The 14378-nt window shown below is 39.6% G+C and overlaps 3 protein-coding genes across 5 annotated transcripts; 2 read left to right on the top strand and 1 right to left on the bottom strand.

Moving 5' to 3' along the window:
* Positions 1-79: 79 nt before the first annotated feature.
* Positions 80-2839, top strand: LOC105566936 (60S ribosomal protein L13a). Its single transcript, XM_012021377.1, has 6 exons — positions 80-178; positions 605-735; positions 1523-1632; positions 1826-1971; positions 2464-2586; positions 2714-2839. Exons 1-6 carry the CDS (start codon positions 158-160, stop codon positions 2795-2797), a joined length of 615 nt encoding a protein of 204 aa, XP_011876767.1. The 5' UTR covers positions 80-157; the 3' UTR covers positions 2798-2839.
* Positions 2840-2912: 73 nt separating this feature from the next.
* On the bottom strand, positions 2913-5210 carry LOC105566935 (DNA-directed RNA polymerase II subunit GRINL1A). Of its 2 annotated transcripts, none has more exons than XM_012021376.1 (6): positions 5123-5210; positions 4830-5038; positions 4061-4237; positions 3737-3992; positions 3300-3662; positions 2913-3210 (listed from the first exon to the last, which is right to left on the bottom strand). In XM_012021376.1, exons 3-6 carry the CDS (start codon positions 4201-4203, stop codon positions 2995-2997), a joined length of 978 nt encoding a protein of 325 aa, XP_011876766.1. In that variant the 5' UTR covers positions 4204-4237; positions 4830-5038; positions 5123-5210; the 3' UTR covers positions 2913-2994. The 2 variants fall into 2 exon arrangements, with proteins under 2 accessions (XP_011876766.1, XP_011876765.1); XM_012021375.1 differs by having other exon boundaries at positions 4061-4224; positions 5123-5209.
* A 212-nt stretch (positions 5211-5422) lies between these two features.
* On the top strand, positions 5423-12973 carry LOC105566934 (trafficking protein particle complex subunit 10). Of its 2 annotated transcripts, none has more exons than XM_012021374.1 (12): positions 5423-5754; positions 6299-6516; positions 6808-7001; positions 7085-7280; positions 7594-7705; positions 7814-8001; positions 8088-8306; positions 8430-9193; positions 9369-10035; positions 10106-10567; positions 10758-11076; positions 11246-12973. In XM_012021374.1, exons 1-12 carry the CDS (start codon positions 5577-5579, stop codon positions 11374-11376), a joined length of 3648 nt encoding a protein of 1215 aa, XP_011876764.1. In that variant the 5' UTR covers positions 5423-5576; the 3' UTR covers positions 11377-12973. The 2 variants fall into 2 exon arrangements, with proteins under 2 accessions (XP_011876764.1, XP_011876763.1); XM_012021373.1 differs by having other exon boundaries at positions 7799-8001.
* Positions 12974-14378: the final 1405 nt, after the last annotated feature.

Raw genomic sequence — 14378 nt, 5'->3', positions numbered from 1 at the left:
GTCTGAAGATTCTAGGGGAAATTTTCCCGCGCGACGGTCACGCCGCGAAAACGAATTCCAACGTTGGCCACTCTGCGCCTTCCATCGTTCTTTTCCGGTGGAAGCTCGCGTGCCTCTCTCCTCGCTTGCGTGACTCCTTTCCGGTTAGAGTGGCAAGATGACGGGCTTCAGCGAGAAGGTTCGTACTCAGAGATTTAGTATTTCAGATGGTCCAAGTACCTCCTACGTGGTGCGTGTGCGCAATCGTGATTACTCAGCTTGTAAAATAACACGCGGATTCCTTAACACATCGTGAAAACTCGCTGTTACCGTGAAAACAGTCCCTCTGCCACCGTACGTTGCGCACGTGTTTCTGGCGGCGTTCGCGGACGACCCTATTTTCCACGCGAGAACCGAAACGCGCCCCGTCTACATCGAACACAACGCGAACTCCGGACTGACGCTTCCATTCTCGCGACTGATATTTTCGAAGCTAGTAACGTGTCCACCGCGCGTATATCGTGAATCTTGCATGCCGTTTCTCGGGACGTTATAGACGCGAGAGTCGTGGGCACATCGCGTGGGCAATTTTCAATTCCCGTAATGGAGATTATTAATCTTTCAGCCAATATTAATAGATGGCCGCGGCCACTTGCTCGGGCGGTTGGCCGCTATCGTTGCCAAGACCATCCTGCAAGGCAACAAGGTTATCGTCGTACGCAGCGAACAGCTGAACATTAGTGGTAACTTCTTCAGGTTTGTGAAGCCTCGTCGCCTAACGATAAATTAAATGCGCGATGTGTTAGACAAAGCCGATGGCAATAATTACAATAAGAAGTTTATAAAATTTACTTAATATAATACTGTTTTATCGTACGAGATGACTAGATAACGGCTAGGTTTGCTACTTTGTGCCATTTTACTTCGTCGTGTACGAAAATATTACACGAGCCATTAATAATCGAACTTGGTTTGCTTGACTTTCCTAAGGACTTTGTCCACGACGCTAGAACCTGGGGCTGAATCGTGAATCTTTTTCTTTAGCGTAAACTCGTGGAAAAAGTGAAAAATTCCATTGGTAAATGATAAACTCGTCAATGAAGTTTTCTCACTTTTCACGAGTTTACGCTAGAGAAAAAGATTCGTGATCGAGCCCCAGGTCCAAGTGTGTAGCGAATCAACTTGCAGCAATTCCACAAAAGCTGCAAGTTGATTGGCTATACATTTCTCGGAACTAGAACCTGGGCCAAATTCCAGCATCGTAGACGCAGGCCTTTATGACGGAACTTGAAACTGAATGAAATTTTTATGCAATTTTGCCGTAATATTGAGGTAATGCATAACATATATTGTAATTGTATAAATTTTTTGCTGTCGAATTTCATTCCTTGTCAGAAGAACAATGATGGTATGGTAATTTGCGTCTGAGGGTAGTCTGCTTGACTCTCATTGATGTACTTTTAGACTGAGTTATCACATATTATGCAAAACGGTCTCGCAGTGTTGAGGTAATACGGGTACTAACATGCTCTTCTATTTGCAGGAACAAACTGAAGTTCATGTCTTTTCTGCGCAAGAGATGTAACGTAAATCCTGCGCGTGGTCCGTTCCATTTCCGGGCGCCAAGCAAGATCTTTTGGAAGACGGTTCGTGGTATGTACAGTTGAGATTGCATTGGCGTTACGTGGAATAAGAATGTCGCAATGATTAACAACACAACTTACCTACATTATTTGATGGTGTAATGAAAAGAATTACCCTGTATGATGCCAAGATTGCCTAGACTGCTTTACAATGTGGCAGGTGCGAAAGGAGGTATTAAAGAAAGGACTCGTGTTTTTTACAGGCATGATCCCACATAAGACACAAAGAGGGAAGGACGCTCTCAGACGACTGAAGGTTTACGAAGGTTGTCCACCACCGTACGACCGTAGGAAGCGTGTCGTCGTACCCGGTGCCATGAGAGTGATGTGTCTTAAACCAGGCAGAAAGGTATTGCATATATAATTTTGATTTGTTCCAGACTTCCGGTCCCTGCAGTTGTCCTTGTTTAACGACGTCGGAGAAACGACACGCTGAGAATTCCTGCGTTACATTTTCAAACGAAAAAGACACTTTAGCACACTTGTAAAATTGTTCAAAAATTCTTTTTGTTCTGTCTACTATCGAAGGAAAAGGATAGTTTTTGGATAATTTTTCGTCTATATATCTTTTCATTTGAATGTGCAACGCAGAAATTCGTAGCGTGTCTTTCTCGCTTCTGACGTTATTAAATAAGGACAACAGGGACCGGGAGCATTGAGCTCTTATACACTTGGATTTCATTCCTATTTATCGGAAGAACAACGATGGGTATGGTACTTTTCTGAGATAAGTCGGCTCGACTTGTGATAAACTTTTAAACTGAGTTATGAAATTTTATACAAAATACTTCTGCGACATTAAAGTGGCACGGATACTAACGTGATTTTCTTCTACTTTTAGTACTGTCACGTGGGTAGATTGTCTCATGAAGTTGGCTGGAAGTACAAGGCTGTGGTTCGCACATTGGAGAATAAGAGGCGTGTCAGAGCCATCCTCGAGGTTCAGAAGAGGAACAAACTCAAAGTAAGTAACACCCGAGACTCGAGCGTATCAAACGATCGTATTTTTGCGCTTATCTTTCCGAAAATTTTTTTTCATATGTACAAGTGTACTCGAGATTTGCCAATCGTTGCATCTCTTTTTTTTTCAGAAACTTACCAAGCAAGCCGGCGAGGCAGTTGCCCAAGCAACGGCACCGTACACAGCTATTATCAATAATTTTGGATACAATTAACGTATGTGTTACAAAACAAATAAAATCTCTTAAACATCTTGATTCAGAATATTCCTTCACCCGTAAACTTGGAAATACAATTAAGCAAGTCGAAGATGAAATACATAAAGAATCGTATAATAAAAATTATCTTATTAGAAAAATAAATACATATTTTCAACGCTAAAAGTTTCATGTGTACAACATATAATAGTCTGTTAGCTTTCTATTGAATCCACGGTGAACATAACTGTGCCGCCTCTATCGTTGTCTTCCTCGTCGTGCACTTCGTGCTCTTCGTCGTCGGAGGAAGACGAGGAAAGTGAGCCGTTCGTATGTGAACGATAATGATCAATATTGCGTGGCATTGGACTCGTGCCGTACAATCCTACTTGAGCAGCCAGACGTTCCACTGCGTGCTTCATTTGAATTTCCTGTTAAATAATAAATTTGAAATTGATTAAAAATACATTTCTAACGGAGTATCCTTCCCAACAAAAAAAGCACTAAAGATGTCGAGTACCTGTAATCTTTCAGTTTGTTCTTTCTGCAATCTCAAAGATTCATTAAAACTCAAAACCTTGGCTGCTCCGTGAACTATAAGAGGCGGCGTAGCTGCCGTGACCTCCCAATTTTTATGCAGCTTCCGCTGTTTCTCCTTCATTGGGTCGTGCACGTTGCTCTTGGTCGTTTTATACGGCTTGAACGGCTCCCTTTTATTCGTTTCCTGTGCCTTCTCCACTTTATCGACGATATACCTCACGTGCTCCACGTTTAAAGGATCCGCCTTGAAGGTTTCAATCTCCGCTATGTCTTCTGGCTTGATCAGGCTTTCTTCAGGTGCCACGTGTATAACTATCTTCTTGTGTACACCAGTTCCCGTAGGCTGTTAGAACAGAGAAATATGTGTAATTATACCGAGTGAAACTATCATTGGGACTTGAGGCGAGATCAGTCAACCTGAGCTAGTATCTTCAGCGGATCTTCCTCGTCGTCGCTGTCCAGCTCGACGATCCTTGTCGTATCCTTGTTCTCATTATATTGTCCCGTCCATTCCAATCTGCTCATAGCCGCCTTGCCCTCGGATGCTATGTTAAGCCGCGACAGCAAGTTAGCCGCCTCCTCCACCTGATTCCTGCGTTCGAGCTCCTTCAGTACCTTATCGTGGCAGCTTATAATTTTCTCTCCCTTGTCGGGAAGCCTAGAGATGAATTTCCTGCGAAGAAGGGAAACTGTTCAGGATCGTTCGAGACGCTGGGATACAATGGTTCACGTCCTACCCACTTGTTGGCAAGGATTCTTCTCTGTCTTTCTAAAAGTTCTTCCAACTGAAACCGCTGCATCTCCCCTAAATCACCGATGTGGCCTTGGCTCTCCCTCTTCGAAGGGAACACGTCGCCAGGTATCTTTGAAATTCTCGGGAACATGTCTCTTCCGTTGTCAAATTTCTGAAAAATGCAACAATCGCCCTGGAATAAAACCGACGTGACGAGAGATCAAGACTCGATTTCACCATCGCTCAACTTTGACCTTAGTTTAATTAATTTATTCTTCGCCTCTTTCTCACTGTCGCCTTGGGCCTGGCTTCACCAAACGTCGCTCAACTTTAATCTTAGTTTAATTCAAGTTTGTCTCTTTCTAAAGTGACAGTTGGAAAGAGACAAGAACAAATTAAGCTGAGCCGAAAGTTAAACAACGTTGGTGCAATCAGAAACAGACAAAGAATTAATTAAGCCAAGATTAATGTTTTGTAGTCCGCAAGGATACTCTGTATCAAACTGGTAGCAGCTGTTTGTCACATGTGTATACACAAACTGTTGTTTCTGTCATTTACATTAGATACATAGGAGAGAAGAAGTTGTCAATGTTACAAAGTATCTACCAAAGTTGATCGACGTGAAACCGGGGCAAGGCAAAATGCGTTAGGACCTGAGCAGAATGGCTGTCTTGTACTTTTAAGACAATGCTTTGTGTTTTAAATCTTTGTCTTAAAGTAACGCGCAATGTCTTGTGACTTAAGAATACAAATCAGGCATTCTGCTCAGGCCCTTACATTACGACAATCGTGTCCGGGATCTTTCACGAAATTGAAGAAAGAATCGAAGCAAATCCGCGGCGCAACGTGACGCTAAGAGTCGACGAAGATATCTTCGCTTCTTCTTCTTCTTAATCGGCTGGCACCCGTCTTCTCCTTGAAGAACAAGGTCAGAATCGAGTAAACTGCGTAGTCACAGCCGCTCGAGTCGGGCGAGCGAGTTCCAGCTGAAATGAGACGGATGTGCGATTAGACGCGGAGGAAAATGGGAGAGACAGACAGGCAGGCAGGCAGGCAGGCAGGAAACAAACCGACAACACGAGACGAGCGAAGCGATCGCCTGACTGCCGCTCTCGTACGGACGCGACTCGGAGGAGGCGGCTCTGTAAAGTGGCGAGCTCGAGCATCGCAACGATATATCGAGATCCCCGCTTTTCCCCGAATCGATTACCCCGAAACGGCATGTCGCGCGCGACTGCACCTTCCGCACTCCCCGTCCTGTCGCCTCTTCTCCCGCCGACGCGCGCCGCGTATATCGCGCGCGCGCGCTCTCTCGCAGGAGTGCAGGTGCAACTCGAGCGCGCAGGCAGTGTCCGCAGGGGAACGGACGTAAGGATCCCAACCTCTCCAATGGAGCTTGGGGGCGCGAGGTGAACGATGCTCGGCGCTCGGCAGGTCTCCCGACTGGCCTCCCAAGTTCAGTGAGACGTCGGCCCCGTCGTGGTGTTGCGCGCACGCGGCGGCGCCTCCCGGGGGAAGGTTTCTATGCGCGCCGGCGAGAGAGGGGCGAGGAGTTATGACCGCGCGCCCGAACGGGAGCAGCGAGCTCGCGAGGCGCACCACCGCCAGTCCTCAGGAACGATGAACTGCAATGGGGGATCGTCCGTGGCCGGCGAGGCGCGCAGGGCGGCCGCTGCCGCGGACAGCAGACCGATCGTCACCTGTGAGTTCCGTTCCGCCGCCTCCCTTCCGCCCCCGTCGATATAACGCGGCCGCCGTTCGGGCACCGTCCTCTCGACGCGTCCCCCCCCCCCCGCCGCCGCTCTGTCTCGTCTGTCAATTTCTCGTGACGTCTCTCCCCTTTTCCTCTTGCTCGCCCGTGGACGCGGTCGGTGTCCGGGTGGAGAATGTGCCGCCCCGGATAATGCGTGTCGAGCAACGCCTACGTGCGTCCCTCGGCTTCCCCGTGGCTCTTCTCAAGGAACATATGTCGACCTGACGCTTCTGTCGGGAGAACGCGTGGCGTGGACCGTTGCCTTCGGATGATCGCGTATCTTTGCCCGATTCCCCGGCTTCCTCCCTGTCACCGGTGTCGTGTGAATTTTATCTAGGTTTCCGTGACGTACGCACAAGGTTGGACTTTGCGGTAGCTCCTTGTAATGCGAATGAGTAATGTAATTGTGCAGGATGTCACTCTGGCCGATGCAAACGCTGCCTCGTGCCTCGGAGCATACGGGATGTAATGATTTGTACGGTGTGTGACGCAGGTGCCGGAGATGAAAACTTGTTGTCTACGTTGGAAAAGAGTCTATGCCAAGCTATACCCGCGGACGCGGTGGAGTGGCGCAGGTCGTTCAGCAGGCCGATCAAGCAAGTCAAACTTGGGGCTACCTTCGTGCCATTTTCCAGGGACATTCTGCCCACTGACAAAGATTGGCATCTGATAAAGCAGCCGATCTTCCACATTTATTGGACGGAATGTTCTGTGAGTTCCTAAAGCTTTGTTCAAACTTGCAGCAGCGTTTTGTCACATACTCGTGTGTACACGAAGGCCCGTATTCTGAATTCTCTTTTGTCTACGAAAGTGCCCGTAAAAGAATCTTTTCGCTCAACAAGAATCCTTCAAAACCGATTTCAGTGGCACTCTCGTCGATTAAGTTATCAATAATGTTGTGAAGTTAAAAGTACCCATTTGACATATATTTAGATGCATATATGCAGATTCATGCTTCTTTAATGCAGCAACAGGGAACATTACTGTTACGTGTTCTTGCAGGATGTTGATACTTATAAGACTAGTATCAGAGATGATATCGACGCCTGGTTAAAAATACTGAATTTATATCACATTCAAGATTGGATGATTGTGCTGGTAGAAACGTACGATGTAAAGAAGGCCAATAAGCTGTTGCCCAGGACTACCGTCTTAGATAAAATACGTAGCGACTTCGCCGCCAAGAATGGCGACAGGTAATTACGATAATGACCTTTTTAATCTCGCAATATGGAAATTAGATTGTTGCACATCCACAAATTATGCCTATAATTGACAGATGCTTCGCTGTAATTAATCCAATTAAATCTGAATCTCGTTCCGCGGAATCTTGGAGAGGCCTGATAACTCGCATTCGTCACTTGATGTTGACCGCATACGACAGGACCCTGTCGCGCTTCGAAGATATTATACGCGAGCAGAGAGAGAGGCGGAACAATCCTAATTGGAACTTCTGCCATTATTTTCTTCTACAGGTAATATAACGCTTCGTGATAAATTCTCGTCTCGCCGGGATTGTCGAATAAAATATTAAGTTAAATGGCAAACGAAATTTAGGCTCCTGAAGCGATCTCGTATTTTTTTTATTCGTCATTTTTCATAACGTCTTCAATCTCTTTTTAATCTCTTATAAGTATACATGGGACAACGATCTCTGGACTCGCCGACTACGAATCGATCGCTCTCACGCGGAGCATTAGAAATGATGCTCCGACTTCTCCAATATTGATTTTAAAAGTTCGAAAGCTTGTATTTCTTTCCTTCTACAAAATTGAATTGATGTTTTAGGAAGAACTGGCGTTTGCGTTGCAAATGCTGGGTTTGTACGACGAGGCATTGGTGCAGTATGACGAACTAGATGCTCTCTTTACGCAGTTTGTGCTCAATTCTAATGTAGGAGGTACCGCATTTTTTTTAAATCAAATTTTTACCAAAGGTGTACGCTGCGCAGTGAGAACGGATATTGAGACACAAGGCGAAAACCTAAATGTAGATAAATTGCTTCTAGATACTCCAGGATGGTTAAGTCTGTTTCAAACGCCTCTCAACAATTGGGGAGGTGTGAATTTAAATAACGGCACGAACCATCATCTAAGGTTTCTTTTGGCTGAATGTAGAGCATCTTTATTAGATCTTAGGAGTTACTTGTTCAGTAGACAATGTGCCATGCTACTCCTGTTTAATAAACCTTGGGAGGTTTGTATAGACTATAGATTCAACAGTTATCGATATTAATCAATGGCTTCGTACGATGATGTTTCAAAATTGTATGTTATTCTTAGGTTGCACAAAGGTGCTTATCATTCGTTCATAATACATTGAGCGAACTAAGAATCTTAGAAGTACAGAAACCTGAAGGATCGGTAGAATGCTGGTCATTCCTCTGTGCGTTAGAGGTCTTGCAAGCATGTCAATTGTCCACCAACAATATTGATAACAATCAACAGTTGGACTTGTGCTCTTTGCATACCGCTAGCTTGTGGGCGCTTGCAAGGGACAAGGTAAATAATTTATTCATTTGACACTGTCATTTATATATTATTTGCTAATTAGGGCAAGCGTATATCTTCTGTTCCATTGTATATCTTTTTATATATCGCATTGTGTATCCCTTTTCTTTTTAGTTAGGAAGCTTGGGAAAATTGTGCGGCCTAATGCCGGGAAGTGAACCGACTAGTGAACAGTTGCACACAGTTGTGTACCTTATAGCAGGAATAGGAGATTCGGAGCCGCAGGTAGAGGGGAAGCTGACTCCTACAGACAAGTTGAAAGAGGCACTTTCATCCAAAGAAGCGTTCAAGAAACAGTACCTGGAGCATGCGGAACTAGCTATGGGCACGTACAAGCATGTCGGTCGCATTCGATCAGCCAGGTTAATCGGCAAAGAACTGGCACGATTCTACAGCGAACTCGGAGAGAATCAGAAGGCGGTAGCGTTTTTGTCTGACGCTTTGAAAACTTACATGGACGAAGGATGGAATTACTTGGCTGTGCAAACACAGTTGGAGCTAGCCGAGTGTTACAAACGGATGGACGACGTCGAAAAGTATACGAAAGTGTGCGCGGCAGTAGCTAGCGCGAGTCTTTTGCATATAACCGTGCGCAACACGTATTTGGAAGAGATGTTAGGGTATATGAAAATGATCTCGTCGCCTCAACCATTACTCGCGGAACTCGGATGTGCTTTTACAATACTCAGTATGGAAGCTAAAGTAATGGACAAAATAGTACAAGACTGTGTAGTTAACGTCGAAATCAGTGTACAGAGTTTGTTTCCTCGGGAAGTAAGATGCACCAGCGCCGCTATCTCCGTGGAGGAGATACAGAAGCCATCCATACCTAATAAGAAGAAAGGATTGAAATCGTCTGTTGAGTCTCCAGTACAATTGTAAGTATTAATAAATAGAATTACAAATATATATAATTACATTTTTTAGAAGGTTCTGCATATATAATTCTTAATACTGTAACGAAAGAATAAATTGTATTATTATTCTAATGTTCATATATTTACAGTAGTGCTCATTGTATTTTCTGTATATCGAATTTTTGTTTTATTTCAGGTTGTCAAAGTGCACATTAGAAGATATGAAACTACTTGATCTCAGTTTGTTACGTTTGCAAGTATATTCTTATTTGGACTACAAGGAAGACAGAAGTCTTGGCTCTGCTAGCGTTATTAATAAAAATACGAAGCCGCTCGTGAGACGTTCAGATAGCGCGAAACATAGAAAACCTTCAATTAATACAAAGGGCGATTTTAGCAAAGCACTCTCCTGTGATGAATTCATTATGAAACCCGGTATAAATACGTTTGTCCTAACAAGACGAGTAAATCAACCGGGTTTATACAAAGTTAGCCAGTTATCATTGGTGATAGAAGAGAAATTAGAGTTTTTATCACCTGTACTGAATCCACGATTATGCTACGAAGTAGCAAAGACGCAGCCAACGATATCCGTAAATTGTGGCAGAGATTTACTGGCAGGTCTTACTCAAGATATTGAATTAGTTATCTCGAGCGGAAGTACAAAGATAACCGAAGAAATGAAATTAAAACTACGCACATCACGCGGATTGACAGTGCAATCACAAAGTGTTGAAAAAGTAATGGTGAAGGAGCTAGAGATACCACTGCCAACGTGCGAACCATTTCAAACTATAAAAGTGCAGTTAAAAATTTTAGCTGAATTACCACCAAAAAAGGATGCTTCATCTATGGAACATAAAGTATTTAACGCTTATAACTTAATTATTCCATGTTGCGCAACAAATATAACTAAACGTTGTATTTTTTCAGCTGAATATACAATGTCCATGGGGTTCGGAAGAAAGCATACCTCTGCATTTTGGTCCACCATTGATGTCGAGTATGAAACTTCATACAGCAAAACAGAGGAAATTCATTCAAATTGTCGTGACTGGTTTAACAAGTCAACTTCTACAATTAACCGAACCTGAATTAATGACAATTTCGTCAATAGACATTAACTTTAAAAGTTTGAATCCCGTCGCGGGTCAAAAATTAGTGATAGGCAATGGAATGAACGTTTCCTTTATGTGGGAATTTGAGATTGGAAAAGATGAGAAATCCACGATACCAATAAAGACTGACTTTCGTGTAAAATATATATCAGTTAATGACACTGAAGAATTAAATAATACACATGTTGATGATGACCCACTACATATACACAATCTAGAGAGAATGGAGAAAGCATGTAGTGTTTACAGGTGCAACTTTGATATTACAGATTATGTGGTAAGAACAAGTACTCATTATTAATTGATTATATATATATATATACCTAAATATTTTATTTTTATTTTAAATGAGAAGCGGATTAATGGTAATAATGTAGAATCTATGCAAAACTTGTAAAAATTATCCTGCGTATTCTGTATATATTAATAGTATACAACATTAACTTGTTTGTAACGGTGCTTTCCAGACTTTATTCACAGTATCCTCGAAAGTTGAAACAAGTGGTGGTGGAGGGGAATTTTGTCGTGCTGGTAGTATGTGCCACTTGTGTCTTACAGTGATGCGCATGCCTAGTCTTAGTCCAAATTCTCCACCACAGTTAATGTACGAGGTTCTGGCGGACCAAACTATGTGGGCGGTGTGTGGTCGGACAGCAGGCATTGTATCGTTAGAAATAGTAGAGAGACAAAGCGTTACATTAGATGTGATGCCTCTGACAAGTGGTTATTTGCCTCTTCCAGTTGTTAGATTATCTCGATATATACCAGCAACAGAATCGAAAAATGGTAAGTTTAAGTATTTTGCACAATATACCTTCAGGCAACGTGTCGTTTGAACAAATTCATCAAATTTTTGTCGTAGACGTTTGCTATAACTTTCGAAAGGAAAAGTAATTACATTTGCCGCCAAGTTGTATAAATTTCTGTAATTGTTTTATTTGTTTTCCATTTTAAGATATCATCCGTAACAAAAATGATTTAGGATCTGGTCCTCGATTAGAGCCATTTAGTCCGGGACAAGTGTATAATGCCAGTAAAGCACAACAGGTGCATGTTCTGCCAGCAGCTCCATCAGAATCGAATTGAAAATGTATAAATTGTTAAAAATATGTACATGTTCTTTGATTTCATATAACAAGTCATGAACATCTTTATTTAGGGAGAACCTTAGGAAATAATCGCAAGTTGTTTCTTTTTGTATGAAAATGGACGAGTATATAAATATCATATTTTAAATTCGTACAATAGATAAGGATTATGTTACATTATATAAATTAATATTTTGAAATAAGCAAATCGGCATTGAATATAGTTTAATATTTATTTTTATTGCTGTAAGACAGTTTACTTCAATTCTCTATTACCAAAGCCATTTATCTTTCAAAAAACTTGAATTTTTTGATTAATAATTATGTTAATGATGCCATAAAAAATTTCTTTAAAAATTACAAATTCTAAAGCTTCTAGCTTTTACTAAATATACGTTCTGTATAGAAACCTTGTGTTTAATGTACATAATTATCACATTTTATAGTTCAATTACATTTCACCAGAAAGAAATCGTGTTATTGTAATAATCCGAGATATCTATGTTATACTGAGAATAATACCAGAAAATATTCTACTTCTCCGTGGTTTTTAATGATTCAGTTATGATAAATGTGAAGGAAGCTTGCTGTCCTAAATTATGTACTTATATACTTTTGTCATTTTACGTTATGTTTACAATGTTTCCGTTCATTTGTTCTCTCTTTTTCAATTTCACATTAATTCACAATTTGTTGCTCTATCCAAATCCTGTTCTGCTGTTTCTTATTTCGTATAAAATATTTTCATCTTTTATGCCATCTTAATATCTTAAGAAGGATGGTAATATAAGAATTTTTTTATATGAAATATAAACATATGTAAAATTTGTACAAATGTTTGTTAGCGACATATACTCATAAGCTTGTGAATAAATGTTACATATTTCTACTAATTGTTAAATTGTAACATATAGCAATCCTTATGGACATAAGTTTGATACGTAAACTAGGAATTTATTTGAAGCTATGTAAAAATATTATGTTCGTTTATTAATATTTATATTTCAACTAAGAAAATATATCGACAGAGGAAGAACAATATACATCACTTTGTTAGCATTTATTCGTCAGAATTGGATATTATTGTAAATTTTTCTTGTGTTGCCATGTTTTCTAGAATATTGAATATTATGAGTTTTTATTTATCATTTTTAACTTTTAAATGTAAAATAACCGTAAAATACTCTTGAGTAGTTATATCGATATATTTATTAAGTTGCAAATATTTTAAAACTGATTTATATAAAATTATGTTTACCAATCTTTTTTGCAGAAAGTGTTTCTACCAAGTAACGTAATACACTTATATCATCTATTTATTATATTTGGCAAAAATATCTATTTTTATTATATTTGTTGAGCCTATATCTAAGATATGTATATCCGTTTTTTTATGTAATAATAATATAATTTTTGTGGTAATATGTTATACCAAATATTTCTATATATCAAAGTTGGAGATGCATAGTTAATAAAATATATTTAAATCAAATAGTTTATTATATCTATGTGTTATATATTGTGGTAGATACAATTTATTTTTATGTTTTTAAAATATCGTGAACAATTTTCAGTAGTAGTATAAGTAAACAAAAATATGTATTGGATTACCTATTTTTTTTATGTTTTCAATGTTTATTAACATTCATTTATTTAAGTCAGTTTAACTTTTCTTAAATTGTAATTTACCCTCACGCTGATTTTCCGGTGCAAAAAAAAGGATTTGATTTGTAATATTCAAACGATTATTAAAATATTCAGATTTAATACTCAAAGTTATGCTGTAATATTAAAAAAATGTACAAACAAAAGCCAAACGTTACAAAATATACTATATACAAATATATAATAATATATCTTACGTCGAAATTCATAATTCGATCTTATATTAAAGTTTTTAAGAACGATCTTGAGATGCTGTACGTCAATTCAATGGCTGGATGAAATGTTAAGACAAACTTGAATATAAGATTGGATTATAAATGCTGCTCTCACAATCTCTTTTCGTTTAGTAATAAGTTAAATTTGTATCCATTTTACATGAATATGTAAAACACCACATTGGCGCATTACACTCAACCTGTGATAAATAGTCTTTAAAATTCATATAAATGAAAAGAATCAATTTCTCATATAAAATTTCTTCTCACGCAGCATGTAATTATTATGTTTACTATATTTGTGTCTTATTTAAGAATACGTATTACGTATATTCTATCAACTATGCATAACCATCTGAAAAGTTACGTAATTACACGTTATTCTACATAGCATTGATAATTAAACCAATAACTTGCATTTGGTATATAATCTTATTTGTGATAAAGGCTACTGTATAAAGATTTTGTTACTTTTTTAAATATCAATAGGTGAAATAGTCATGTATCAATATGTTAATAATTAAGAATAGAATTGTAAGATAGTTGTCATAAATGGAACTCAATATCAGCTTGGTATTTGAAATTTCTGTTATATACATATATAATAGTACATGTCCCATATGTATTAGTTTGGTAGATATCAGCAAGTACGCGACACATGTTAAACTAATAAGATTGCAAGTAAGTAATCTTGTTACGATCTTGCAAATAAAATTGTATTATATTGCAAATCAGAAAATACTGTATACAATAGTTTTTATTTTTTATAATGTGCAAAGATAATAAACTGTACATGAAATTTGTATAAATTGAACGGCAAATATATGTATCGGCAATGGAAACTGAAAGATCTCATTTACTCTCGGTATCTAATAGCAAATTCGGTTGCTTGCACTAAGGCTGGTTTACAGTCAACTCTTATATGTAAGAATCGTCTTAAATATCTTAGAATATTTTTTAGCCAGTAAAATTATATGTACAGCATCTATACGGAACACTTTTTGGCTAAATACTTTATGAATGTACAAAATTTAAGACGAAGTTAAATAAAAACTTACCATAAATAGACCTTACTGCGCACTCGTGCAAGCAATCGAATTCGCTGTAAGTTGCAATGAAA

This window comes from Vollenhovia emeryi, unplaced genomic scaffold (assembly GCF_000949405.1).
Source record: "Vollenhovia emeryi isolate VEMERY1.0 unplaced genomic scaffold, V.emery_V1.0 DF939141.1, whole genome shotgun sequence".
NCBI classification, from domain to species: domain Eukaryota; kingdom Metazoa; phylum Arthropoda; class Insecta; order Hymenoptera; family Formicidae; genus Vollenhovia; species Vollenhovia emeryi.
The sequence above is the reverse complement of the archived record's forward strand: the minus strand, read 5'-3'. Positions and strand labels throughout refer to the sequence as shown.

Coding starts and splice junctions, on each gene's coding strand:
- LOC105566936 (XM_012021377.1), top strand. CDS start 158: ATGACGGGCTTCAGCGAGAAG. Junction 179..604: donor TGACGGGCTTCAGCGAGAAG/GTTCGTACTCAG, acceptor TTAATCTTTCAG/CCAATATTAATAGATGGCCG. Junction 1,633..1,825: donor CTTTTGGAAGACGGTTCGTG/GTATGTACAGTT, acceptor TGTTTTTTACAG/GCATGATCCCACATAAGACA.
- LOC105566935 (XM_012021376.1), bottom strand. CDS start 4,203: ATGTTCCCGAGAATTTCAAAGATACCTGGCGACGTGTTCCCTTCGAAG. Junction 3,993..4,060: donor AGAAGAATCCTTGCCAACAA/GTGGGTAGGACG, acceptor CCTTCTTCGCAG/GAAATTCATCTCTAGGCTTC. Junction 3,211..3,299: donor AACAAACTGAAAGATTACAG/GTACTCGACATC, acceptor ATTATTTAACAG/GAAATTCAAATGAAGCACGC.
- LOC105566934 (XM_012021373.1), top strand. CDS start 5,577: ATGCGCGCCGGCGAGAGAGGGGCGAGGAGTTATGACCGCGCGCCCGAA. Junction 10,036..10,105: donor CTTCATCTATGGAACATAAA/GTATTTAACGCT, acceptor GTATTTTTTCAG/CTGAATATACAATGTCCATG. Junction 10,568..10,757: donor TTGATATTACAGATTATGTG/GTAAGAACAAGT, acceptor GGTGCTTTCCAG/ACTTTATTCACAGTATCCTC.